The 24,911-nt window shown below is 58.2% G+C and overlaps 1 protein-coding gene across 1 annotated transcript; it reads right to left on the bottom strand.

Annotated features, from left to right (window-relative positions):
* Positions 1–10: 10 nt before the first annotated feature.
* On the bottom strand, positions 11–24,297 carry LOC100075862 (protein KIAA0100). Its single transcript, XM_029081959.1, has 27 exons — positions 24,151–24,297; positions 22,957–23,215; positions 22,288–22,493; positions 18,476–19,571; positions 17,332–17,523; positions 16,922–17,124; positions 16,683–16,801; positions 16,318–16,538; positions 16,001–16,191; positions 15,706–15,805; positions 15,393–15,595; positions 14,517–14,811; positions 13,508–13,665; positions 12,743–12,949; positions 9,028–9,127; positions 8,595–8,777; positions 7,507–7,628; positions 6,719–6,874; positions 6,499–6,620; positions 6,036–6,216; positions 5,851–5,937; positions 4,748–4,858; positions 4,056–4,191; positions 3,842–3,972; positions 2,527–2,628; positions 1,115–1,249; positions 11–884 (listed from the first exon to the last, which is right to left on the bottom strand). Exons 1-27 carry the CDS (start codon positions 24,196–24,198, stop codon positions 696–698), a joined length of 5,253 nt encoding a protein of 1,750 aa, XP_028937792.1. The 5' UTR covers positions 24,199–24,297; the 3' UTR covers positions 11–695.
* Between the last annotated feature and the right edge of the window lie 614 nt (positions 24,298–24,911).

The following is a 24,911-nucleotide window of genomic DNA, read 5'->3' as shown; positions in this document are numbered from 1 at the left end:
CACAGCAGTGTCAAATTTAAAATCTTTTTTTTCTCTTCTTAAATTCACTTTTTATCACCAGCACCCCAGAATCCACTAGGTGATGGGGTGGGGGGGCCCACGGCCAGCCCCGGCCCCCACTGCCGCCCCCCAGGAAGAGCTTGGCACACAGATGGGGAGGGGGAGGCACTCTCCTCAGCGCCCACCGGGGGGGGGGAGAGAGCTGAGGGAGGGGCTCCTGCCCCAAAGCTATCCCTGGCACAAGGGGAGGATGGGTACACATAGAAATATTTATCAATATATTTATAAAAATTCAACCACCTCGCCATCCCCCTCCTCCCCCGCCCATTCTCCTCCAGCCCAGGGGGAGGGATCCAGTCCCTGCTCTCCGCCCGGGCCCGGCCCCTTCGACGCCCCGGACCCGTGCCCGCGGCTCACAATGAGATCTGGCGCTCCGGGCTCACCTGCTAAGGCCTGTGGGTAAGGGGGCTGCTTCCTGGGTGGGACGGTGGGGGGGGGGGGAGCGCCACCCACCTCGGCAGCCTTGGCTCCCGCCACCGTAAACGTTTGGGTCCCCGTGGCTTCCGCCCCTCCCCTCCCTCCCGCCGAGTCCCCCGACTCCAACGGGCCCAGGGAGCTGAGCCCCCCACCCCCACGATCCTCGGGGCCGGGGGGGCCGGGGCCCGCGGGGCCGCTCCCGGAAGGGGCGGTCTTGCTCATTTGCGCCTGCCGAAGATGGACTTCTTGCCGGGGTTCTTGTCGCCCACGCTGAGGCCGATGAGGAGCCGGGCCTTCTCATCCTCCTCCTGCTGCTGCTGCTGCACGTGCGGATCCGATTTGGTCTCCAGCTTCCCCCGGGCCTCGGTCCCCGCGGCCGGCTTCAGCCGCAGCTTCTCCTTGATCACCTGACGGGGAGATGGGGGGGAGTGAAGGTCCCGGGGGCCGAGGCCCATCCCGGCATGGGGGCGAGAGGAGGAGGAGGAAGAGAAGCCGGGCGGCGTCGGCCCCAACCCGGCCCGAGCCCTCTGCCATCTTTACTTTGCGGTGGCCGGCTGGTCGCCCCCTCCGCGGCTGCCGCTGCAAATGCGCCCCTCCCCGTCCGAGCCTCCCCGACACCCCCGCGGCGGCCGGACACCTGGGCGACCAGAGCTTTGCGGCTATCCCTCTTGACGGCCATGGCGAAGTCCAGCCACGTCCAGGTGTTGTTGTGATACTCCAGGCAAGGCAGCACCAGGTTCAGATCGCCCCAGTCCACGCTGTTTTTCTCACCCTAGAAAGGCGGGGACCGGATCAGCTGCCCCCGGGGCCCGAACTAGTCGCCCCCAGGGGAGAAAGGTGGGGCGTCCACCGGGGAAGTCAGTTATCCTATAACGCGGGGGTCCTGATCTTGAAGTCCTCGCACTGAGGAATATCTGCGTTATAGTAAGCAGCGTGGCTCAGTGGAAAGAGCATGGGCTTTGGAGTCAGGGCTCATGAGTTCGAATCCCAGCTCTGCCACTTGTCGGCTGTGTGACTGTGGGCAAGTCACTTAACTTCTCTGTGCCTCAGTTCCCTCATCTGTAAAATGGGGATTAAGACTGTGAGCCCCACGTGGGACAACCTGATTCCCCTATGTCTACCCCAGCGCTTAGAACAGTGCTCTGCACATAGTAAGCGCTTAACAAATACCAACATTATTATTACTCGTGCTTTGCCCAGAGGCAAGGGCAGGGGAACAACTCCTTCTTGCAACACCTCCCCAGAGAGATGAGCTTCTCCCCAGACAGACGAGTGTTGCTGGAAGAATGTTTTCTCATTCTTCCTCTGACTACTTGTTCTGTTTCGCTGCCTGCCCCCCCCGTTTAGACCGTGAGCCCGTCGTTGGGCAGGGATTGTCTCTGTTGCCGAACTGTCCATTCCAAGCGCTCGGTACAGTGCTCGGCATATAGTAAGCGCTCAACAAATACGAGCGAATGAATTGGATGAATATTCTCTCCGAAAACACGATTTACAGGACAACTGACGAGAGGGCCATCAGGGGCCGTTCTCCCCTTGTCCACTAGAGGGCGCCACCTCCTCCGGCGAGACCAGGTTCAAGGAGAAGCATCATTCATTCATTCATTCATTCGTATTTATTGAGCGCTTACTATGTGCAGAGCACTGGACTAAGCGCTTGGAATGGACAATTCGGCAACAGAGAGAGACCATCCCCACCCAATGACGGGCTCACAATCTAATCGGGGGAGAGAGATGGCGGAGTAAAACAGAACGAAACAAAAACAAGCCCACATTATGACAATAAATAGAATGGAGGGGCTGGTGCACCTCATTAACAAAATAAATAGGGTAATAAATAATATATACAAATAGGCACAGTGCTGAGGGGAGGGAAAGGGAGCTCAGCTGAGGGGAGGGGAAGAGGGAAGGGGGAGGAGCAGAGGTTAGAGGGGGAGCAGCGGTCAGTAGCGAGCCAACTTCATCCGTCGGAGCCACCTCCCACCCTAGGGAAACCAAGGCCCGCAATCCCCCTCCCGCTTCGCTCTGGGAAGTTCGGGGGCAGGTTCAGACCTTGTAGCTGACACACAGCGGCACCTGCGGGATCTTGATGTAGATGAAAGAGTTGTTCATGGCGGCTCGCTCTTTCATTTTGTCGATGTCGTCTACCGGATGCTGGCGGCGCGCAAAAGGGGAGGGAGCGGGGGAGAGAGAGGGGGTCCCGGGATCAGTTAAGAGGAGCTGGGTGACAGCATGGGGGTTCACACCCTCCTTCCCGGGAAGAGCAGTCCTTAGGGAAGCAGCGTGGTTTAATGAAGAGAGAGCACGGGCTTGGGAGTCAGAAGGATCTGGGTTCTAATGCCGCCTCGGCCACTTGTCTGTTGTGTGACCGTGGGAAGATCACTTCTCTCTGCCTCACTTACCTCATCTGTAAAATGGGGATTAAGACTGTGAGCCCCACGTGGGACAGGGACCGTGTCCACCCCGATTAGCCTGCATCTACCCCAGCGCTTAATACTGTAGAGAAGCAGCGTGGCTTAGTGGAAAGAGCCCGGGCTTGGGAGTCCTGGGTTCTAATCCCGACTCCGCCACTTGTCAGCTGTGTGACTTTGGGCAAGTCATTTCACTTCTCTGTGCCTCAGGTACCTCATCTGTAAAGCGGGGATCAAGACTGTGAGCCCCAAGTGGGACAACCTGATAACCTTGTATCTACCCCAGTGCTTAGAACAGCGCTTGGCACATAGTGAGCGCCTAACAAACACCATAAAAAAAAAATCCAGCATCCTCTAGACTGTAAGCGCGTTGTGGGCAGGGAATATGTCTGTTTATTGTTATATTTACTCTCCCCAAGTACTTAAACCAGTGCTCTGCACACAATAAGTGCTCAACAAATATGAATGAGTGAATGAATGAATGAGACTGCCAAACCAGTTGTTTTCAGGGTCCTCCCAATCCTAGGGGAAATGAAACCAAAATACTTGTTTTCTAGCATTCTGCTTTTTAATAATAATAATGGTATTTGTTAAGCGCTTACTATGTAGCAAGCACTGTTCTAAGCGCTGGGGTAGATACAAGGTAACCAGATCATCCCACGTGGGGCTCACAGTCTTTTAATCCCCATTTACAGATGAGGTAACTGAGGCACAGAGAAGTGAAATGCCTTGTCCAGAGTCACACCGCTGACAAGTGGCGGAGGCGGGATTAGAACCCAGGCCCTCTGACTCCCAAGCCCGGGCTCTTTCCACTAAGCCACGCTGCTTTTCGTTTCTGTGTGTCTGTCACGCCTCCCCCATTAGACAGTAACCTCCTCCTTCACTCTCCCCGGCACCCATCAGGCTGTAGCCGACGGCCAGCGGGTCAGGCCGGGGGACGGGCAGCGGCAGCTAACCTCGGGCGCTTTCCGGAATGACCTCCTGACCCCAGAGCCGCGGTTCAGGCCCTGGGCCACTCCCTTTCCCGGACCCAGCGACACCGCATCTTCCGCCGCCGTAGGCTGCCGCGGCTTCACCACCGGCATCCCTGCAAGACAGCGATCGGGCCGGTGGCTCGCGCCCCCGACCTGGGCCGGGCCGCCCTCCCGCCTGCCGCCGCGCGGCCCTCACCCGTGGTCACCAACTTGGACTTGTCCTCTTCGTCGCCCACTTCGTCGTCTTCCACGCTACGGCCGGGGAAGAAGAAGCCCATCATCCTATGGAAGAACTGGTGCGTCAGCTGGATGGTGAGGGGCACCACGTTCACCTGCAAGGGGACAGCGGCGGAACCAGCTTTCAGGGGGGGTTCGGGCCCCGAACGGCCGCACGACCTCCCCGACCCCCGTTCCCCCCGATCGATCAGTTAATCGATCGGTGGGGTTTGTCGGGTGCTTGCTGTGGGCCGAGCAATAACATAAGCCCTGTTGTCGCCCCCACTCACCAGTGCACCAAGAGCCAGCTCTTTACTACCCTTGATGCCCAGGTACCCGAGGCTTATGAGCAGGATGTCAATCAGTTGTATATATTGAGCGTTTACTATGTGCAGAGCACTGTACTAAGTGCTGAGGAGAGTACAATATAAAAATATGACACATTTCCTGCCCACAGTGAGTCTAGAGGGGGAGACAGACATTCGCGTAAATAAATTACTGATATGTACTTAAGTGCTGTGGGGCCGAGGGAGGGGCTGAATAACAGGAGCCAATCAGGGCGACGCAAAGGGCGGGAGAAGAGGAAAGGAGGGTTTAGTCCGGGAAGGCCTCCTGGTGGAGATGGGCCTTCCATATGGCTTCGAAGGGGGAGCGGGGCACCGTCTGGCTCACCTCGAAATGCTCCTTGATGGAGATGCCCCCAACGGGGGGCCGGACTTTGCTGAAGATGCGCAGGGCCAGCTGGCGTCCGGACTGGCAGGCGCTCTGCGGCCGCAACACCACCTGTCGGAGCGGAGGTGTCGGATGCCACGGGCCCGCTGGTCCACCGGGGCCAGGGGTGAACCCCTCTCCGGGCATCACCCAGCCGTGCGCGGGAGGAAACGCCCTCATCTCTCTAAGCGGGGACCCGGCCAAGCCGGGGGAAGCCAAGCCCAGCTCGGCCCGTGGACTGGGGTGGGCCGGGCCACCTCGGAACCTGGCTCAAAACTCCCCCGTGCTCCTCTGCCCCTGAATCGCTCAATGTTCTTGTTTGCTTATTTGACGGTAAGCACTTCGTATGTTTCAAGTCCGGGGCCGGAACAGGACAAATGAATATGGCTTAAATCGAGCTTCACGAGGCATTTAACGCCTTCTCGATCGGACCCCAATCCTCCCGCCTCCTGGAGGCAGGAGGAAGGGGATGTGGAGAAGCCACGTGGACCAGTGGAAAGAGCATGGGCCCGGGACTAAGAAAGATGTGGGTTAATAATAACGTTGGTATTTGTTAAGCGCTTACTATGTGCAGAGCACTGTTCTAAGGGCTGGGGTAGATACAGGGTAATCAGGTTGTCCCACGTGAGGCTCACAGTTAATCCCCATTTTACAGATGAGGTAACTGAGGCACACAGAAGTGAAGTGACTTGCCCACAGTCACACAGCTGACAAGTGGCAGAGCTGGGATTCGATCCCATGACCTCTGACTCCCAAGCCCGGGCTCTTTCCACTGAGCCACGCTGCTAATCCCGGCTCCGCCACTCGTCTCCTAAGTGACCATGGGCAAGTCACTTCGCTTCGCTGGGCCTCAGTTACCTCCGCTGTAAAATGGGGATTAAGACTGTGAGCCCTATTTGGGACAGGGTCTGAGTCCAACCCGATTATCTCGTATCTGCCCCAGGGCTTAGAAGGGCGCCCGGCACCTAGTAAGCGCTTAACCGATACCACAATTATTAGTATTATTATGAGGAGAAGCCCACTTGGAGAAGGTGGGGGCGGGAGAGCAAAGAAGAGCCACTTGCCTTATAGACCGCGTTAGGCAGGAGGTTATTCATGGTGAACCAGCCCAGCTCAAGGAGGTGTTCTGCTGTATCGTCTGACTTATTCACCTGCAACGACGGAAACTCGGGTCAGCCCGCTCTCCGGGCCCACCGGGTGCCCCCCGCCCCGACTCTCCTCCCTCCTTCCTTCCCCTGGAACTGGGCACCTTGCTGTAGAGGAAGCGCTGGAGTTCCAACTCGGCAATGCCCAGCTGCCCGTCTTCCTCGGTGAGCCGCCAGCGGGCCTGGGCGAAGTAGAACTCGGTGCGGCGGGCCACGCTCACATCCTCCTGCTGCTTCCTCAGCTCCATCTTGTTGGCTCGCTGCAGCTGGAAGTCCTTAAAACACCTGCGGGGTAGGAGATGGGGCCTCCGTCCGTGAAGAGACCACCGGGAAGGGGCTCCGAACCCAGGGAGGGTCGGGCACGGCTGGACTCCAAAGAGTCAAAACCCACAGTGCCTCATCAGGAATAATAATAATGCCGGTATTTGGTCCGTGCTTACTATGTGTCCAGCATTGTTCTAAGGGTTGGGGGGGTGGTACGAGCTAATCGGGTTGGATGCAGGCTTCACGGACAGGAAGAGACCTTCTGGTCACCCCCGCGGGGAAATCGGAAAGTGCCAAGGAGACCTGATGAGGATGTTGAGCTCCTCGCTCTCCAGCTGCAGGTCGGCCTTCTCCTGGCTCAGCTGCATCTGCAGTTTCTGGTTGAGGTCGAGCAAATTCTCGTTCTTACCGTCGTCCTGCAGAGACTGGGAGGGTGGGGGAAAGAGCCGGAGGAAAATGAGCGGTGCCCCCTCCCCGGACTTCCTCCCCTGACTCCAAGGCCTCCCTCCCTTGGTGTGCTCACCTTCATGATGGAGTACATCTGCTTCTCCAGCTGCCGGATCTGAGCCACGTGCTGCCTCACGGCCTCCTGCAGATGCAGGATGCTGCTGCGTTGCTCCTCGGGGTTGCTGGAGATCTCCAACTGGAAACGCACCCGCTGCTTCTTCTCACTGTGCTCCTGCAGGACGGCGGGGAGGGTTCGGGGAGACCGGCGGGAGTGAGGCCGAGCTAGTCTCCGGAGATGTCACGGGGGGTGGGTGGGTCCAGTTCCACAGAAGGAAAGGGAGTATTGTTCCCCCTTGACTAGAGAGGGTTTCTTCCATCAGAGGGCCACCGACCTTTTTTACGGTATTTACCATCTTCATCATTATTATTGTATTATCAGTTCAGAGAACTGAAGTGACTTGCCCAAGGTCACTCAGCAGACAAGCGGAGGGGCCCGGATTAGCACCCAGGCCCTTTTGCCTCCCAGGCCCGTCCTCCATCCACTAGGCCATGCTGCTTCCTCTGTCAGTGTTGTTCCAGTTCGCCGCCCTACTCGACCGATCGATCGTATTTATTTAGCTGCTACTGTGTGCAGAGCAATACGCTAAGTGCTTGGCAGAGTGAAATGCAACAGAGTTGGAAGACGCGTTCCCTGCCCCCTGAGGCTAACCAACATTCCAGCCTCCCACAGTACAGCCTGGAGATCTCAAACTGTTTCCTGACAGAAAGAGGGAAAGCGCTGGCTTAGGGCCTGGGCTCACAGAGGGCATTTGGGGTTGGGGGCCAGAGGGTGGGAGGGAGGACTGACTCCCAGCTTGCCCTCACCTTGCGCTTGGGCTCCACGTGAAGCAGCAAGTTGTTGACGATGTCCAGGATCATGGCGTACTGGGCAGGGTTGGTGGAGATTTCCAGTTCATGGTGGATGAGGGTGAACGTGTCCACGGCTCCTGGGATCGTCATTATTTATCATCGTCATAATTACGGTATCCGTTAAGCGCTTACTATATGCCGGGCACTTTACTAAGCGCTGGGGTGGATACGAGGAAATTGAGTCGGACGCAGTCGCTGCCCCACATGGGGCTCGCCATCTTAATCCCCGTTTTTACAGATGAGGGGCTAGAGGCACAGAGAAGCGAAGTGACTTGCCCAAGGTCACCGAGCGGACAAATGGCGAAGCTGGGATTAGAACCCATGACCGTCTGACTTCCAGGCCCATGCTCTACCTACTATGCCATGACGCTTCTCTAATAACAATAATGACAACAATTATAATATTTGTGGCATTTGTGAAGCACTCGCTATGGGCCAAACACTGTAGTAAACCCTGGGGTAGATAGAGGGTAATCAGGTCTCACACGTGGCTCACCGTCTCAGCAGGAGGGGGAACGGGAATTGAATTCCCATTTGATTCTATTTATCGTGATTACGTTGTTTTGTTTTTGCCCGTCTGTCTCCCCCGATTAGACTGTAAGCCCGTCAAAAGGCAGGGATGGTCTCTATCTGCTGCCGAATTGTACATTCCAAGCGCTTAGTCCAGTGCTCTGCACATAGTAAGCGCTCAATAAATACTACTGAATGAATTTGGCAGATGAGGGGACCCAGAGGAGTTACGTGACCTGCCCAAGGTCACACAGTGGGTAAGTGGCAGATAACAGAACAGGGAACGGCCTTGTCCACCAAAGTCGCCGCTCCGACAACCTCCTCCCGTCAGAGGCCTCTCTTCCTTGAAGACACCTCGAAGTCCTCAGCTGGCTAAACCGTCCCCTCCCTCCTTGTCGACCCCAGAAGGCCCCTCCCTCAGTCCAGTCCCTTCTACAACGAGGCCTGCTCGGAGGCCCAGACCACAAGCCCCGGCGGGGAGGGCAACCGCCCGGGCGCCGTCGGCCCGGAGTAGCACGTGGCGGGCAATGCACCTTCCTGCTTCTTCAGCAGGTCCTCCTTCTCCTGGTGCTCCGGGAGCTCGGGGGGCTTGATCTGGGTGGCCAGCTCAGGGTCGATGTCATGGCTGTAGCTGATGTAGTACATCCGACAGCTGCAGCGGGAGATGATGCGCTGGACCTGCTGGGCTTGCTGGACTTCAGCCGGCTGGTTCCAGTCTGGAGGGGGCGGGGGAAAGGAAGGCCCGGGCGACCACGATGGCGGGGAGGCCGCCCGCACGCTCACCTCCGGGGCATCCGTCTGTACCCCGACCTGGCAGCCGCGGCTCCCCGGCGCCAACCCCCGCCCCGACGCGCTGCTCTCGCACCTCCGTTCGGACACGGGGGTCTCTCGGGGAGGTCGGCTGGGACACCCTCCCCCACTCTGACACCCAGTCGCCCTCCCCGGCAGGAGAAGGAGGATCCTGACCTGTGGTGGTGCTGACCATGCCACCCACGGCCTGCCCGCTCTCCATCAGCTCCTGCACCGAGTCCAGGCTACGCTGCCGGTGCTCCTCGATGTTCTTCACCTGTGGGGGGTGAATAATAATACTAATATTAATGGTACTTGTTAAGCGCTTACCATGTGCCAAGCAAGGCACGAGAGGCAGCATGGTGTAGCGGATAGAGCCCGGGCCTGGGAGTCAGAAGGTCATGGTTTCTAATCCCGGCTCCGCCATGTGTCTGCTGTGTGACATTGGGAAAGTCACTTCACTTCTCTGGGCCTCAGTTACCTCATCTGTAAAATGGTGACTGAGACTGTGAGCCCCGTGAGGGACAGGGACTGTGTCTAACCCAATTTGCTTGTATCCACCCCAGCGCTTAGTACAATGCTTGGCACACAGTAAGCACTTAACAAATACCATAATAATTATTATTATTACTAAGCGATCTTCTAAGCACTAGGATAGGTAGAAGTTAAACAGATGGGTCAAAGTTCCTGCCCCACAAGGGGCTCACAGTCTTAATCCCCAATTTACAGACGAGGGAACCGAAGCCCAGAGAAGTGAAGTGACTTGCCCACTTGCCCATGACTGCCCACACGGCAGACATGTGACGGAGCCGAGATCAGAACTCAGGTCCTTCTGACTCCCGGGTCCGTGCTCTATCCACTAAGCCACACTGCTTCACTATGTCTAGTGAAGAGAGACTCCCCTCAGCTTAGGCTCCCTGACCCCAGCGGGAGCGGCCGCGGAGGGAGGGAGGCGTTTGCTGATATCCCTATCCCACCATCCCACCTAGAGAGGCCACCAGGAGGGAATTCGGCACAGGACAAAAGTCGCACATCTGAGAGCTGCTGATTCAAGCCCAGAGAGCTTCTGAAGAAGATCCAGACTGAGCCTCAAATAAAGGCATATCCCAAAAGTGTACCGCCTTTGCAGAACCGGTCCTCCTCCCACACCCTGCCACTCGAAGGCCCACTCAATCATATTTACGGAGCGCTTACCGTGTGCAGAGAACTGTGCTAAGCGCTTGGGAGAGTACACCATAACTGAGTCGGTAGGCACGTTTCCTGCCCACAAGGAGCTTACAGTCTAGAGGGGGAGACGGGCAGGAATATAAATAAATACATCAGGGATACGGACGTAAGTGCTGCGGGACAGAGGGAGGGTGAATAGAGGGAGCAAATCCGCAGAAGAGAGTGGGAGAAAAGGAAATGAGGCGTAGTCAGGGAAGGCCTCTTGGAAGAGATGTGCCTTCAGTAAGGCTTTGAAGGAGGGGAGAGTAATTGCCTCATGGGAGGGGACCTGGGGAAAGCCTGGCGAAGGGGTGGGGGACATTTGGGTGAGCTGCTCCAGCAGAGGCCAGGTGGGCGAGTCCTCCATCTGGAGGGGGAAGTCACAGGGAGGTACGTGAACGTTTCCCATGATATTAGATTGCAGGGTCTGCCGACAGTCTCTGAAAACCAGATCTACGAGAAACCCGAGATCCAATCCAATCCTATCTAAGACCTGAACCGCAGAGGGCGTTCGACCTCCGAGGAAACTCACTTTGGTCACTGAGGTCACTCAGCTTGGACCCTGTGGCCAGCGGGGCGTCACACTGCCCAACCCTTGGCTTATCCCACTCCCAAGCTGACCCAGCCAGGACAACGCTGAGCTGAAAACGCTCTCCCCCGGAGAAACGTCTTTCTCTTTCAGGGGCCGAGAGCTCCTCTCCCGAGTGCCAAGGGGAAGAAGTCAGCCAATTTCTGGGGGCCAACTTGGTCCGTGATCTGGCCTGACAAAATGGGGGAACAGCGGAAGGCAGTTGGGGCAGTCTTGTCTGGAGTTGGTGGCTCGGCTCTATGGCTCAGCTATTTTATCACCTCTCTTGAGACAGAAATATCTCGCTAATGGCTTGCTTGGCTCCGGGTCAGGTGCCGTGCGGCAGGAGTATCCCTTAGTCAGAACTTGGGGAGCATCCGGGTGGAGGCCGGGGAGGGGAGCAGCGTGGCCTAGTGGAACGAGCCCCGGCCAGGACGTTAGAGGACCTGAGTTTCAAATCCAGGCTCTACCATTTGCCCGCTGCGTGACCTCGGCCAGGTCACTTCACTTCTCTGCGCCTCGGTCTCCTCATCGGTAAAATGGGGATCCAATACCTGTTCTCCGTCCTACCTGGACTGTGGGACGAGGACTGTATTCGACCTGATTAATTTCTATCGACCCCACCGCTCAGAACAGTGTTTGACACGTGGTATTCTGTGGCCGAATTTGACACGTACAATTCTTTTGCCGAATCATACATTCCAAGCGCTTAGTCCAGTGCTCTGCACATAGTAAGCGCTCAATAAATACTATTGAATGAATGAATGAGTAGTAAGTGCTTAAAAAACAGTAAATTTAAAAAAGTGGGGGTGGAGAGAGGGGAGAAAAATCCCACTGTGTTGGGGAAGTCAGAGTTTCTGTGGGGCCTGGGGAGATTTGTTTCATCCCTTTCCCTCTGCTTTGAACCCAGATAAAGCCCCATATCGCCCCAGACCACTTAGGAGGGCGATGCTCTGTAATGCCAATTTCTGGACATCCTTGCTAACGGCAAAGGCCACCTTGTTCCTAAACCTTCATATTTACCCTGGAATGCCTTGCTGTAATTTTCCTAATCTTGCCAAAACTCCCTCGATTGCTTTGAATTTTTGGCAATTACCCTTGCAGTTCTACCACTGGAGACTGACGGTCCTCTTAGGGAGGTGCATTAGCGGGCTGAGATTACGGCAGCACCTGGGTCCGCTCGAACCGAGCCACCGAGGGGCACCACTTTGGCCCCTCAGAAATCACTGGGTTTACATCTCCCGCATCTCTTTAGAGGTAGTGAACTGTCCTGGTGTAATGGGGGTCCTTAATAATCGCAGTATTTGTTAAGTGAACTAAATGCAGGGGTGCATAAAATATATGCAGCTTGGAAAGAATCCCTGTCCCACAGGGCTTCCAGTCTAAGTCTCATTGTTCTTGTCTGTCCGTCTCCCCCGATTAGACTGTAAGCCCGTCAAACGGCAGGGACTGTCTCTATCTGTTGCCGACTTGTTCATCCCAAGCGCTTAGTACAGTGCTCTGCACATAGTAAGCGCTCAATAAATACTATTGAATGAATAAGTCAGATGGAGACCGGACATTGAATCCATTTTACAGATAAGGAAAATGAGGCCCAGAGAAGTTACACGCTTTGCCCAAGGTCACAGAGTAGGCAAGGGGCAGAGCTGGGATTAGAACCCAGGTCCTTCTGACTCCCAGGCCTGTGCTCTACCCACTAGGCCTCTCTGCTTCTCTGCTAGCACACAGCGGCATGAGAAAAAGGGCAGAGAGGGGCCAGTCCATTTTGCAGAAGGTCCCTACTTGCTTCCATCGCTTTACTTGCCCCGTGTTGCCAGGCAGGATGCACGTCAGGGAGAGGTGGAGCCAGAAGGGCCGGGTGCTTCCGGGTAAGCTTTGGCAGAACTCCAGCTCTCTGGGCTTCCGAGGGCCAGTGTCATCCCTCCCCTTTCCCCGGCTCACAGGAAGAGGGTGGTGCTAGAGGGACGACCGCAGACGGGAGAGGGAGCTGTCTAGGTTCGAGGGACGATTCCTCTCTTAACTAGGCTCGGAGAAAGGCAAGAGGCAGAGCGGAAAACGTTGTCAAAGGGGCCCCAACGGGAGTTCCCGACCTCCTCCCCGGCGGGGCGGAACACCGACCTCCAGCCAGAGCTGCCGGGCGTCCCGCTCGGAGGGGCTGCTTTCCGTGGTGGCAAAGTACTGCATGCCGTCCAACAGGCAGGTCCAGGAAGTCTTCTGCTTCAGGGTGTCGCCGTACCAGGCCGGATGGTGCTGACATTGCAGCAGCTGGGCTTTAGCGGCAGAGACGATGACGCAGCCTTCCGTCTCAGCTCCGCGCAACACCATCTGGGCCGGGGGGGTTGGACATTTGGGTCAGGCGGGTCACCCCAACTATCCATGCCCAGAGTCGGGGATCGGGGGGGAACCAATTTTTTTTTTTAAAGAAAAGATATTTGCTATGTGCTATTTGCCTACACTGTTCTAAGCACTGGGATAGATAATAATAATAATAAAAAATTGGTATTTAAGCGCTTATTATGTGCCAGGCACTGTACTAAGCGCTGGGGTAGATACAGGCAAATCAGGTTAGACACAGTCCCTGTCCCACGTGGGGCTCACCGTCTCAATCCCCATTTTCCAGATGAGGTCACTGAGGCCCAGAGAAATGAAGTGACTTAACCAAGGTCACAGGGCAAACAACTGGGATTAGAACCCACGCCCTCTGACTCCCAGGACCGTGTCCTACCCGCTCGGCCGTGGCTGTCAAGCTGCCTCTTTCAGCCTCTCGCCTCTGGAGTCACCCAGGGCTTTGCTCCGTCGGGGGCCGGGGGAGAGGGGTGGTGTTGGGGGAAGGCGGGCCCAGCCCGTCCTGGTTCCGGGGATGCCCGGGCAGGGAAGTGGTACCTGGCAGTTCACCAGTTCGATGAGGCAGTTGCGGTTGAAGATGTCGTCGGTCTGGCAGGCGGCGATGCCACACAGCTGCTCGCTCACTCCGGACTCCTCCTCCGTGAACACGACAAACTTGTCGGTCTCCTCGATCAACTTCTGCAACATATAGGCCCCTGGCACGGGAGCGGGGTAAGAGGCGGCGGTTACGGAAGCGGGGAAGAGAAGAGTCCGCTGCGGGGAAAGTGAGGCGCAAGCCCCCCAGTAAGAACCAACAGGCCCGTGAGCTCTTGATGTTTGGAGCTGGTGTTCTTTTGCTGACAATTTTACATTCTTTCTGACTCTTTCTTGAAGTCTTGGCGTAATGGAGAATCAGCTCTGAGTCAGGGGACCCTGGCTGCACCTCCAATCCTCGTCCGTCTCTTCCTCGTTGCTCAAAAGCAAGGTCCACCAGCGTCCCCCAAAAACCCTGCTCCTCCCCCCAGACCTCGGCCCCGGGACCTCTCCTCCGGCTCCTCTCGCTCTCGTTCCTTCAGTGTCCCCCGATCTAACGTTGGGCTGCCCCAGCCTGCCCAGATAGGCTCCATCTACGGGCCCCCAGTTGAGAGTCTTGCCTCCTCCCTCAGCACCTATTGCCATATCTGCAATTTATTTATATTCGTGTCCATCTCCTCCTCTAGGCCCATAAGCTCACTGTGGGCAGCGGGGAATCTGTTTATTGTTGTACTGTTCTCTCCCAAGCACTTAGAACAGTGTTCTGCACACAGTAAGCGCTCAATAAATACGACTAATTGGTGATGACCCCCCCTACAGGTTGCCTCCCACCCCCAGAGAGTCCGATCCAGAGCACCCAGTCTCATCACCAGGATTCTTCCCACCATCGCCATCATCCTCGATGGCAATTCCTCTGCCGCCTGTATGCACGGTACCATCTCACGGCTCGGGGAGCCCAGACAAAAGGTGGAGTTGAGGGGAAGACAAGCACCCACAGAAGCCCCCCGCCACCATCTCCCACTCCCCAACTCACCTCCCGAAGATCCCTTTTCCGGCCGACCGCCGAGGCTCGGAGTCTGGACGCAGGGTGGGGCGGGGAGACTAGCCACGGTGCCTCTCTTGGGCTTCTTGGCGGGGAGCTGGGGATCGATCTTCAGCCCCTTCAAGGCCTCGGTGGAGAGGTTGCGTTTGAGCACCGCCGCCTTCTTGTAGCCGTCGTACAGGCCGAAGGCGATGTCCCGGTTGGTAGTGGTCCAGGAGGCCCGGAGGTCCACCAGGTGCAGTTGGTGGGTGTGGAAGGCGGGGTCCCCGGCTCGGCTGGAGAGCTCCTAAGGAGAGGGGAGGTGGGAGAGAGAGGGGTGGGATGGCCGGAGAATGGCAGGCTGCTAGCTTCTCTAGCCCCCGTTGCCTGGAAAATCGGGCCCAGTCAGGCCTCCTCTCAACCCCGAGGGCCACGGACGGTGAACAACGACTGAGGAGCAGCCAGAGGAACCGACTCAAGATCAAGTATTGGTTCGCGTCTCTAATCCTCCCAAACTCACCCAGGCTCTCAGAGCAGTCTTGGCAACCAGGAGGTGCTTAATAAATGCTATCGACGAATTGATCCGGGGAAACTTTTGTCAACGACGAGGGATTTTAATGAAAACAAAATCTTAACCCAACCTACTCTCCCCCGCCTAGATGGAAAGAAAGACTCTCAAATCATTCCTTGGACGGCACCCGATTTGGGTTCCGGTGCAGAGGAAATTCCCTTCTTCCCCTTGTGTCGGGGGGCCTGGCTTTCAGCGGTGGGGTCCGCCCCGCCCCCGGCCGTCAGGAGGGGCATCGGGATGGGGCTCCAACCACGCCCGGGCTGGGGTGGCGGAACCCGAGTAGCCCACGGTCTCGGGGGGGGCGATGGCAGGAGTACCTCCTCTGTCGTCCGGTTGCTGTGGCGTTTGTAGGTGAGCGAGGACAGGCTCAAGAGGTGGGTCTTGGTCACCAGGAGGTCTAATCGGTGGTCGGTGCTCTCGTCACTGGGCGAAGCCATCAGGTGCACCGTCACCTGGCTCAGGTCACTCACCATCTGGGTCACGCTCCACTCCGAGATCAGGCGCCGCATCACCGTGCCCGCTGAGGGTGGGGGAGGACAGGCTTGGAGTCGGGCGGGAAGAAGTGGGCAGCGGGAGGGCGACTCGCGACGGGGGCTCGGTGGGGGAGGAAAGCCACGGGGAGGCCCTCACCTTGAGGGATGAGCCGCTGGGTTCCCCGGGTGAAGACGTGGCCCTGGCTGCATTCCACCTGGATGCCCCGCTGCTGGGCAAAGGAGGCCCAATAATGAACCTGGGGAGGAGACAAGCAACCCGGGAGACTGCGACGGGGGTCCAGAGGCAGAGGGCTTCGGACGGTCACAGAAAGGAAACGGGCGGAAGGGCCGAGAAACTACAGGCCCGGGATGTGGAGAGAGCGGAGAGAGGACCGGGCCGCCCCGCGGGGGGGCGGAGAGCGAGAGCTGAGCCACAGAGGGTCAGGTCGGACCTGCAGCTGAGGGAAGAGGGCGGTGTACGAGAGCTGTTTGTAGTGCTGGCCCAGCTTCTTCTTGCTCGGCTTCATGTTGCTGAAGAGTTTCCCTCGGCAGATGGGCCGGGTGACGCTGGTCCAGGTGGCCCAGAAGTTCTGCATCCAGCGAAGCGTGCTGCTGTACAACAGGACCCGCGGCTGGGACGTGGCTGCGGACGGAGAGCGGGCGGCGACTCAGCCTAAGGCCCGAGCCCCGCCCCCCCGGGCTTGCAGCTCCTTCCCCCCTCGGTCCAGCCAGTCCCGACCCAAGACCCCTCCCCGGCCCCCAGCCTCACTCCCGCTGTGCCGCGTCAGGTCCATCTTGATGGAGAGGTTGAGGTTCTCTGAGCGGAAGGCCCGGTAGGAGTCGTGGAGTTGGCCCAGGGGCACCTCGGGCAGAAACTCGGGGGCCCGCAGGATGACGCTGTGGTGGTCGTGGGGGTTCCCGTGGCACAGCCATTGGAGGTCCAGGGTCATGCACAGGTCGGGCAGGTGCAGGAAGCAGCAGTCGTCGTACCTGCCCCACGAGGGAGGCCCCGAGCCTCAGAGCCCGCCGCCCGGGCTCCCCCAGGCATCTCCCGCCCGAGTCCCTGCCGCCCCGAGCCCCCTCCCCACGCTCCTCCTTGCCCAAGGGGGGGTCCCCTGCCACGATTCCACTCACTTGGAGGCCGTCCTCACGTTGACATCCAGATCGCCCTTAAAGACAAACTGGCCAGGCTTCCAGTGAAACCCCAGGTGATTCCACTCCCAGTGCATATTTTCGGTGGTATTGTACGGGTCCTGCAACCGGCCAAGCGCCTCGGTGAGAGGGGCCTGCCCGGTCCCGCCCAACCCCAGCTTCGGACACTCCCCCGGGGAGCGAGGCAGCGAAGGGGCCAAGGGGCGCCCCCGGGGCCTCACCTCGGTGGCCAGCTGGTGCAGGTTGGCTTGCTCGATATCCATGTGCCAGTCCCCGTGGAGCAGAAGGCGGCTCTTGTCCCACCAGGGCAGGGGCGGGCTGGGGTCGGCCGAGGGCTTGGTCAAGAGGTCCACCGACTGTCCGATAAGCGTCCAGGCCGGGTCCCAGCAGGGGCCCCACACCACAGTGTACTGAAACACCTCCGCTGGGAGCAGCGGGCAGGAGCCCGGTCGGTCAGACGACGCCATCCCCTCCTCCCGCTTCCTCGCCGAGTCCGAGGGGGCTAGTTACACCGCCGAAGCTTCTCCCCGCGCAAGCCCGTGGTGGGCCGGGCCGTCCCCGGCACCCTTCCGCCACCCCCGGGGCCCTCGGCCACCCACGCCGAGAGGCCGACCGGCCCCGCCCCACTCACAGCGGAAGTCGTGGTAGAACTTGAGCGGCGGCATGTTCCTCTCCACCGCCACGTCGCCCCAAGGCAGCCCCAGGCGCAGGGTCTGACGCCGGCGGGAGCAGGGCTGCCCGCTCTGCTCCGTGCCCACCAGTCGGCCCAGGAGGCGCCAGTCCCGGATCTCGAACAGGTAGCGGGGGTAGTCACGGATCCGCACTAGGGGCAAGGAGGGGAGGGGGTGAGGAGAGGAGCGCGGCCGTTCGGGGGACTTGCCACGTCCTTCCCGTTGTCCCTTCTGCTCCGAGTGGGATCCGGCACCTGGGATTTTAGGGGCTCGGCTGGCTGAAGGAGCCAGCGCCCCTTGGCGAGCAGACTGCCGCGGCGGGGCCGGGACCAGGGGGCCATCCCTGGGACCGAGGGACGAGGGCAGAATTAAGGGATGGAGGCGGGGGAGAAGGCCAGGCTGCCCGGCTTCACCTGTAGGAGGGAGAAGTCGGGGCTCTGGGGAGCCTCCAGATCCCCCTTCCAACTGGACCCCCAAGGAGCAGTCAGCCCGACCTGATTAGTCTGAATCAAGCCCAGCGCATCACGGGCAGGGAACGTGCCTGCTAATTCTGTTGAACTGCACTCTCTCGAGCACTAAGTGCAACGCTCTGCACGTAGTAAGCGCTCAACAAATACGACGGATTACTGGATTACTATTATTCTACAGCCACTTGACCTATCCCAGGACCCGACACAGCCCGCCCTCCTTTCTAATTTAACTCTAATTTAAGTGGTCTCCCCGACTATTCATTCAATGGTACTTATTGAGCGCTTACCGTGTGCACGGCACTGTACTAAGCGCTTGGGAAGTACAATTCGGGAACAGATAGAGACCATCCCTACCCAACCACGGGCTCACAGTCTAGAAGGGGGAGACAGACGACGAAACAGCACAAGCGGACCGGCATCAACAGCGTCGAAATAGACTGTAAGCTCCTGTAAGGGCAGGGATGGCGGCTCCCGATTCTGTCACGTTCCCACCCAGCGCTCGGTCCAGTGTCCCGCCCCCCGGGAGGCGTTCGACAGGTACCGACGATCGACCGACGGACGGACCGATGGACCGGTTGCTCTCCCTCGCCCCGCCCGGCGATGGGCGCCGTGGGCCGGGGAGGGTGGGACTCACCCAGGAAGGTCTTGACGTTGCCCTTGATCATGCGACACCACTGGACGACCAGCTCCAGCCCTTCGGGGGGGAAGGGGCTCCCGGGGTCCAGCTCCCGCAGCTGCCGCACCACCCGCTCGGGGCCGTGGAAGGAGGCGTCCGCCAGGGCCACCAGCTCCAGGCCGGCCAGGCTCCAGGTGAGCAGGGCCCGACGCATGGGGGTGTTGCTGTAGAGGCGCCTGGAGCGCTGGATGTAGATCTCGATGTTCTTGCGCTCCAGGGAGGCGTACAGCTCTTCGATCTTGCGGGCCGGCAGCAGCTCCCCGTGCTGCTTGCGCAGGGCGGCCACTTTGGCGTCCAGCAGCTGTAACCGCTTGGCGCTCTCCTTGCTCTCGTCCTTCATGAGCTCGTAGTTGTCCCTCAGCTTCACCTCGAAGACGTCGTCCAGGAAGACCCAGGAGAAGTGCTGCACCTTGACGAGGAGGTCGGGCGGCAGCGGGGCGGGGGCGGCCGGGCCGCCGGGGGGAGCGCCCGCCCGGTGGAGTCCCCTGAGCCACTTCTGGACCCCGACCGCCTCGTCCAGGGTGCGCGAGAAGTCGTACTGGTAGGGGAACTCCACTGAGACGGCGCCCAGGGCAAAGAGCCAGACGCGGTTGCGGAGGGTCTCCAGGGAGGGGAACGGGTTCCGGTGCAGGATCATCTCCTCCAGCTCGCTCAGCAGCTGCACCTCCACCTCCTTGAAGCTGAAGATGCCGTGGCCGTCGAAGCCGGCGGCCACCTCGGGGCAGTAGGCCTGCAGCGAGCCCCCGTGCCGGCTCAGGGACACGCTCTCCGCCGCCAGGGTGATGAACCGCTCCTCCGCCACGAAGGCCGTCAGCTTGGCTGCGCTGACCTCCAGGGTCAGGTTCAGCAGCCGCTTCGGGGGAGGCGCCTCGGGGGGGCCTCCCGCCGCCTCGGCGGGGGTCTCCGGCCCCTCTGGGGCCGGAGGGGCCGCGGCCCCGAAGGGGAAGGTGGCTCTCAGCAGGTCTCGGCACTGCAGGGTGGCCAGCGCGTGCTGGTAGAGGTACATGTGGTCCGGGGGGCTCCAGAGCAGGGTCAGCCCTGCCCCACACTGCACCTGCAGGAGAGAGAGATCCGCACGGGTGAGTCTCCTGCCGCCCGGCAGCGTCCGTCACCGAGACCGCGGGCGGCCGGGGGAGGCTACGTTGCAGCTGGGCCGGCCCGGGCTGGGGGCCCCGGGCCTTGAGAAGCAGCGGGGGGTAGTGGATAGAGCCAGGGGCCTGGGAGTCAGGAGGACCTGGGTTCTAATCCTGGCTCTGCCACGTGTCTGCTGTGTGACCTCGGGCAAGTCGCTTCACTTCTCTGGGTTACCTCATCTGTAAAAGGGGGATTGAGAGTGCAAACCCCCTACGGGACAGGGACTGTGTCTAAGCCGATTGCCTTGTATCTACCCCAGCACTCAGAACAGTTCTTGGCACACAGTAGGTGCTTAAAAAGTATTAATTTTCATTATTATTATTATTATTATGGCAGTCAGAGGGGCGTGGCAGGAAGCAGTCTGGCTCAGCTGCCTGCCGGTTCCTCTTTCTAAGATGAGACAACACCGTTCTTCTGGCCTTGGGAAACAGTGGAGTCTGGTGGAAAGAGAGCCTGGGAGTCAGAGCATCTGACTTCTAACCCCAGCTCCGCCTCTTGTCTGCCATGTGACCTTGGGCCAGTCACTCAATTTATCTGCGCCTCATTTTCCTCATCTGCAAAATGGGGATTAAATCCTACTCCCTCTTAATTAGGCCGAGAGGCCCGTGTGGGACGGGGACCGGGTCCAAACCGCTGATCTTGTACCTATCCCATGCTTAGCACAGTGCTTGGCACATAGCAAGCACTTAGCAACCACCTCAGGGATCATTATTATTATTACTTTGGGGAAGCAGAGCCGGAGAGGAAAGGCTACACGGGCCACGAGCATCATCCATCTCCCAGCAGACTCCGGTACCGCCTCTCACTTCCTTCCCAGGGGCGGAGGAGGTGGAGCTGATCGATTCTGACAGGAGAATCCCTCTTTAAAGCAGCTCTGAATACGGTGAAGGATTTACCTACACTCTGTCAGGTGGGGCTGATTCTGGTTCAGTAACCACTGGACCTTAGGTCTGCCATCTAATGTCAATTGTTCTAGCAGCTACAATGCTTGTCTTCTGTGTGACCTTGGACCAATCACTTCACTTCTCTGTGCCTCAGTCGCCTCATCTGTAAAACGGGATTAAGACCGTGAGCCCCAAATGGGCCATGGACTGTATCCAACCTGATTATTTTTATTAAATGGTGCTTGTTAACTGTGCCACGTACTGTACTAAGCACCGGGGTAGATACCAACTAATCAAGTTGGACCCAGTCCGTGTCCCGTATGGGGCTCACAGCCAATCCGCATTTTACAGGTGAGGAAACTGAGGCACAGAGAAGTTCGGTGACTTGCCTAGGGTCACGCAGAAGACAAGTGGCAGAGCCAGGATTAGAACCAGGTTCTTCTGACTCCCAGGCCCGTGCTCTTATCCACTAGGCCTCGTTGCTTATCTTGTGGTGATCCCAGTGTTTAGAACAGTGTCTGACACATAGTAAGCATTGAGCAAAAACAGAACAAAAAAATACTCTTAGAAAGTGTACTTTATATAATGGCTGCACTCCTAATGTATTTCTCCCCAGATGCACAAGGTACTTAATAATAAAAATGATGGTATTTGTTAAGTGCATACTACATGCCAAGCACTCTTCTAAACGCTAGGGGAGATACAAGGTAAACAGGTCATCCCATGTGGGGCTCACAGTCTTAATCCCCATTTTACAGATGACGTCACGGAGGCAACGAGAAGTGCAGTGACTTGCTCAAGTCACCCAGCTGACAAGTGGCGGAGCCGGAATCAGAACCTACAATCTCCCAAGCCCGGGCTCTTTCCACTAAGCCACGCTGTTTCTCTTGGAGTGCAGCTCCTATACAAGTCGATGAGGTACAAGAGAAGCAGCGTGGCTCAGTGGAAAGAGCACGGGCTTGGGAGTCAGAGGCCACGGGTTTGAATCCAGGATCTGCCATTTGCCAGTTGGGTGACTGTGGGCAAGTCACTTAACTTCCCTGTGCCTCAGTGACCTCATCTGTAAAATGGGGATTAAGACTGTGAGCCTCACGTGGGACAACCTGATTACCCTGTATCTATCTACCCCAGTGCTTAGAACAGTGCTCTGCACATAGTAGGCGCTTAACAAGTACCAACATTATTATTATTATTACAATATTCAAATCATAATAAGGGTGTTCCTTGGAGCCTGTGAAAACTCAAGCCAGGCCCAGACAGCTTAGCCTCACAGTCCGCAGAGACAAGCTGAAATTCCGGGAGGGAAATTCTCCCTTGGTCCCCCAACCCTATCAATCAGTCGATCAATGGTATGATTGAGCGCTTACTGTATGCAGAGCCCTGTACTAAGCACTGGGGAGAGTACAGTGCAACGGAGTTGGTAAACATGTTCCCCAGCCGCAGCGAGCTTAGAGTCTGGAGAAAAAATCCTGTCAGGGTTTTCGCAAGGGAAGGCCAAGTCCACCGAGTAGAGAGGACACCACTCTGCCAAGCCCTCCTGGTTCCCAAGGCCTATTAGAGAACACCGCCCTTGGAAGAGAGACAAAAATCCTGCTCCGCAGACGACTCACACACCTTCCCCACCCCGCCAGCCAGACCCGAGGGCCTGGGGGCGGCGGCTCTCCTCGCCCGCTTCTGCCCGGCTGAAGAGACCTGGCCGCCTCCTGGGAGAGATCTCTCCCGGCCTCCCACTCCCCCGACCCCGGTCCTCACCTCCAGAGAGCGGATGCTGCTGTGGTAGGTGACGGAGAGCATGGAGAGGCTGAGCACCGGGGTCGGGATGTCAGGAGCCTTGCAACAGGGCTGCATCTTCTCGGTGATTGACTTCACCAGGGCCAGCACCAGGCCCTGGATGCCCACGGTGGAGCTCTCGGCACTGCCCAGGACCGTCAGCGTGTCAAGTCTCACCTCCGAGGCACCTGGTGGCCCATATCACCTCTTAGCCCGGGCGGAAGCCGTGGTCCTTGCCCTCATTTCCCCAACCCTGATCCTCAGCTCCTCCCCCGACGCCCGGGCTGGTCTTGCACTTCCTGATCCACCTATCTCTCTTCCCTCTTGCAAACTCTGCCTCACGAGCTTGTTCCCAAGCAAAACCATCCTGGGAAACCACTAAATAATGAAAAAGAGAAAGATGTCAGCCCCCCTTTGCCCCTGCAGGGTGGGGCCGGGCTCTCCGGTGGCTAAGGCCTGACAAGTGCTCGACCCATACAAAATGGCCGCTCCCGGGCACGATTTCCAATCCCACCTCTGGCAGCTGACGTGGAGCCGGCCAGCTGAGGAAGGGAGAGCTACACTTACGCAGCCTAAGGGAGGACGCGGGAAGCCGTCCCCAGCTCCCCGACTCACGTCACGCCCCCAGCAGGGCCCCCGACGCCCACTTACCCACCAGGCTCGAGAGGGTGAAGAGATTCACGTCCTCCACCTTCAGGTCCACCTTCCAGAGCAGGGCCTGGCCTTCCCCAGGCGAGGGTCCCGTCGGGAGAGGCGGCTCCCCGGGCTGCGGGCCCATGACCGACAAGATGCGGGACAGGCACTCGGCGCAAGTGTCCGAGGCCTCCACCTGCAGCCCGCGGATGGTGCAGTCCAGGAAGAGGGTGTCCGACTGGGTGCTGGACAAACCCAGGGGTTGGTTGTAGCTGCCCTGGGGAGGGAGGAAGGAGAGGACCCCATTGCAAATCTCTCAGGCTCTGTCGCGCATCCACCGTTCCGCCAACGAGGCCCGCCGGTCGAGACAAACAATTGGGGCATTTGTTTTATATCTGACTATATCTCTAATTGATTTATCTATTTATTTATATTGGTGTCCTTCTCCCTCTCTAGGCTGTGAACTTTGTTGTGAGCAGCAATGCTGTTACACTGTACTCTCCTACGTATTCAGTACAGTGCTTTGCACACAGTAAGCGCTCAATACGTCTGATTGTTCGATTTGTTAATAACTGTGGCATTCGTTAAGCGCCTACTCTGTGCCAAGCGGCATCCTAAGCTCTGAGGTAGACGCAAGATAATTGAGTGGGACACAGTCCCTGTCCCTCGAGGGGCTCGCAATCTTAACCTCCATTTTACCGAAGAGGTAACTGAGACCCAGAGAAGTGACTAACCCAAGGTCACATGGCAGACAAGTGACAGAACCGGGATTAAAACCCACTTCTTCAGACTCCCAGGCTCTTTCCATTAGGCTACGCCCAAGTGTTTAGTTCAGCGCTCTGGTCACAGAAAGTGCTCAGTAATAATTACGTTCTTTGTGAGGCGCTTACTACGTGCAAGGACTGTTCTAAGTGCTGGGATAGAGCCAAGATAATCAGGTTGGACTCGGGCACAGGTCCAAACGGAGCGGATCCGAGCAGGGCAGGCGCCCATTCTGAGAGGGGACTATTGTGCTTGGGCAGTCTTCCTACCCAGTCCAAGTCGGCCTGGCGTTTTCCTTAGCTCGGTGGGATAACCGTCAAACACCCCCCCGCGCAGCCCCGGGCAACTCCGGGGCCGGGCAACTCCGGGGCCGCGCCACCGCCCAAGCCCCTAATGGGGCTGGGGGCCCGTTCCCACAAGGCCAGTTCCGAGTGGGGTCCTCTCGCCTACCTGCAGGGTGAAGGAGTCCAGGATGAGGGCCTCGCCCCAGACGTGCATGTTGGGGGGGGTGCGGTGCCCGCTGGATGTTGTGAGTCATTGCCCACAACGCCAGCACAGATGAATCCACGGCCAGCACGCCCCGCTGATGGATGCTCTGGGGCCGCAGATGCTGGTAATCTGAAGAGCAGAGGAAGAGGGATAATTTTTCAACCAGAACCTCAGGACACATCACCCCACTCCTCAAGGAGCTCCAGTGGTTGCCCCTCCACCTCGGCATCAAACGAACACTCCTCACCGTTGGCTTCAAAGCACTCCATCCCCTTGCCCCTTCCTACCTCAACTGGCTAATCTACTACAACCCAGCCCGCACACTTCGCTCCTCTAACGCCAACCTTCTCACTGTTCCTCGATCTCATCTATCTCACCCCCGACCCCTCGCCCACATCCTGATTCTGGTCTAGGACGCCGTCCCTCCTTAAATCCAACAGTGACTCTTCCCGCCCTCAAAAGCCTTATTGGAGGCACATCTCCTCCAAGAGGCCTTCCCTGATTAAGCCTTCTTTCCTCTTTCTCCCACTCCCTTCTGCGTCGCCCTGACTTGCTCTCCTTATTCACTGCCCTCCCCCTGCCCACAGCCCTTATGCCCATATCTATAATGTATTTTATTAACGTCTGCTCCGCCCTCTAGACTGTAAGCTCGCTGTGGCAGTGGAATGTTGTCTGCTTATTGTTATACTGTACTCTCCAAGCACTCAGTACAGTGTTCTGCA

This window comes from Ornithorhynchus anatinus, chromosome 17 (assembly GCF_004115215.2).
Source record: "Ornithorhynchus anatinus isolate Pmale09 chromosome 17, mOrnAna1.pri.v4, whole genome shotgun sequence".
NCBI classification, from domain to species: domain Eukaryota; kingdom Metazoa; phylum Chordata; class Mammalia; order Monotremata; family Ornithorhynchidae; genus Ornithorhynchus; species Ornithorhynchus anatinus.
The sequence above is the reverse complement of the archived record's forward strand: the minus strand, read 5'-3'. Positions and strand labels throughout refer to the sequence as shown.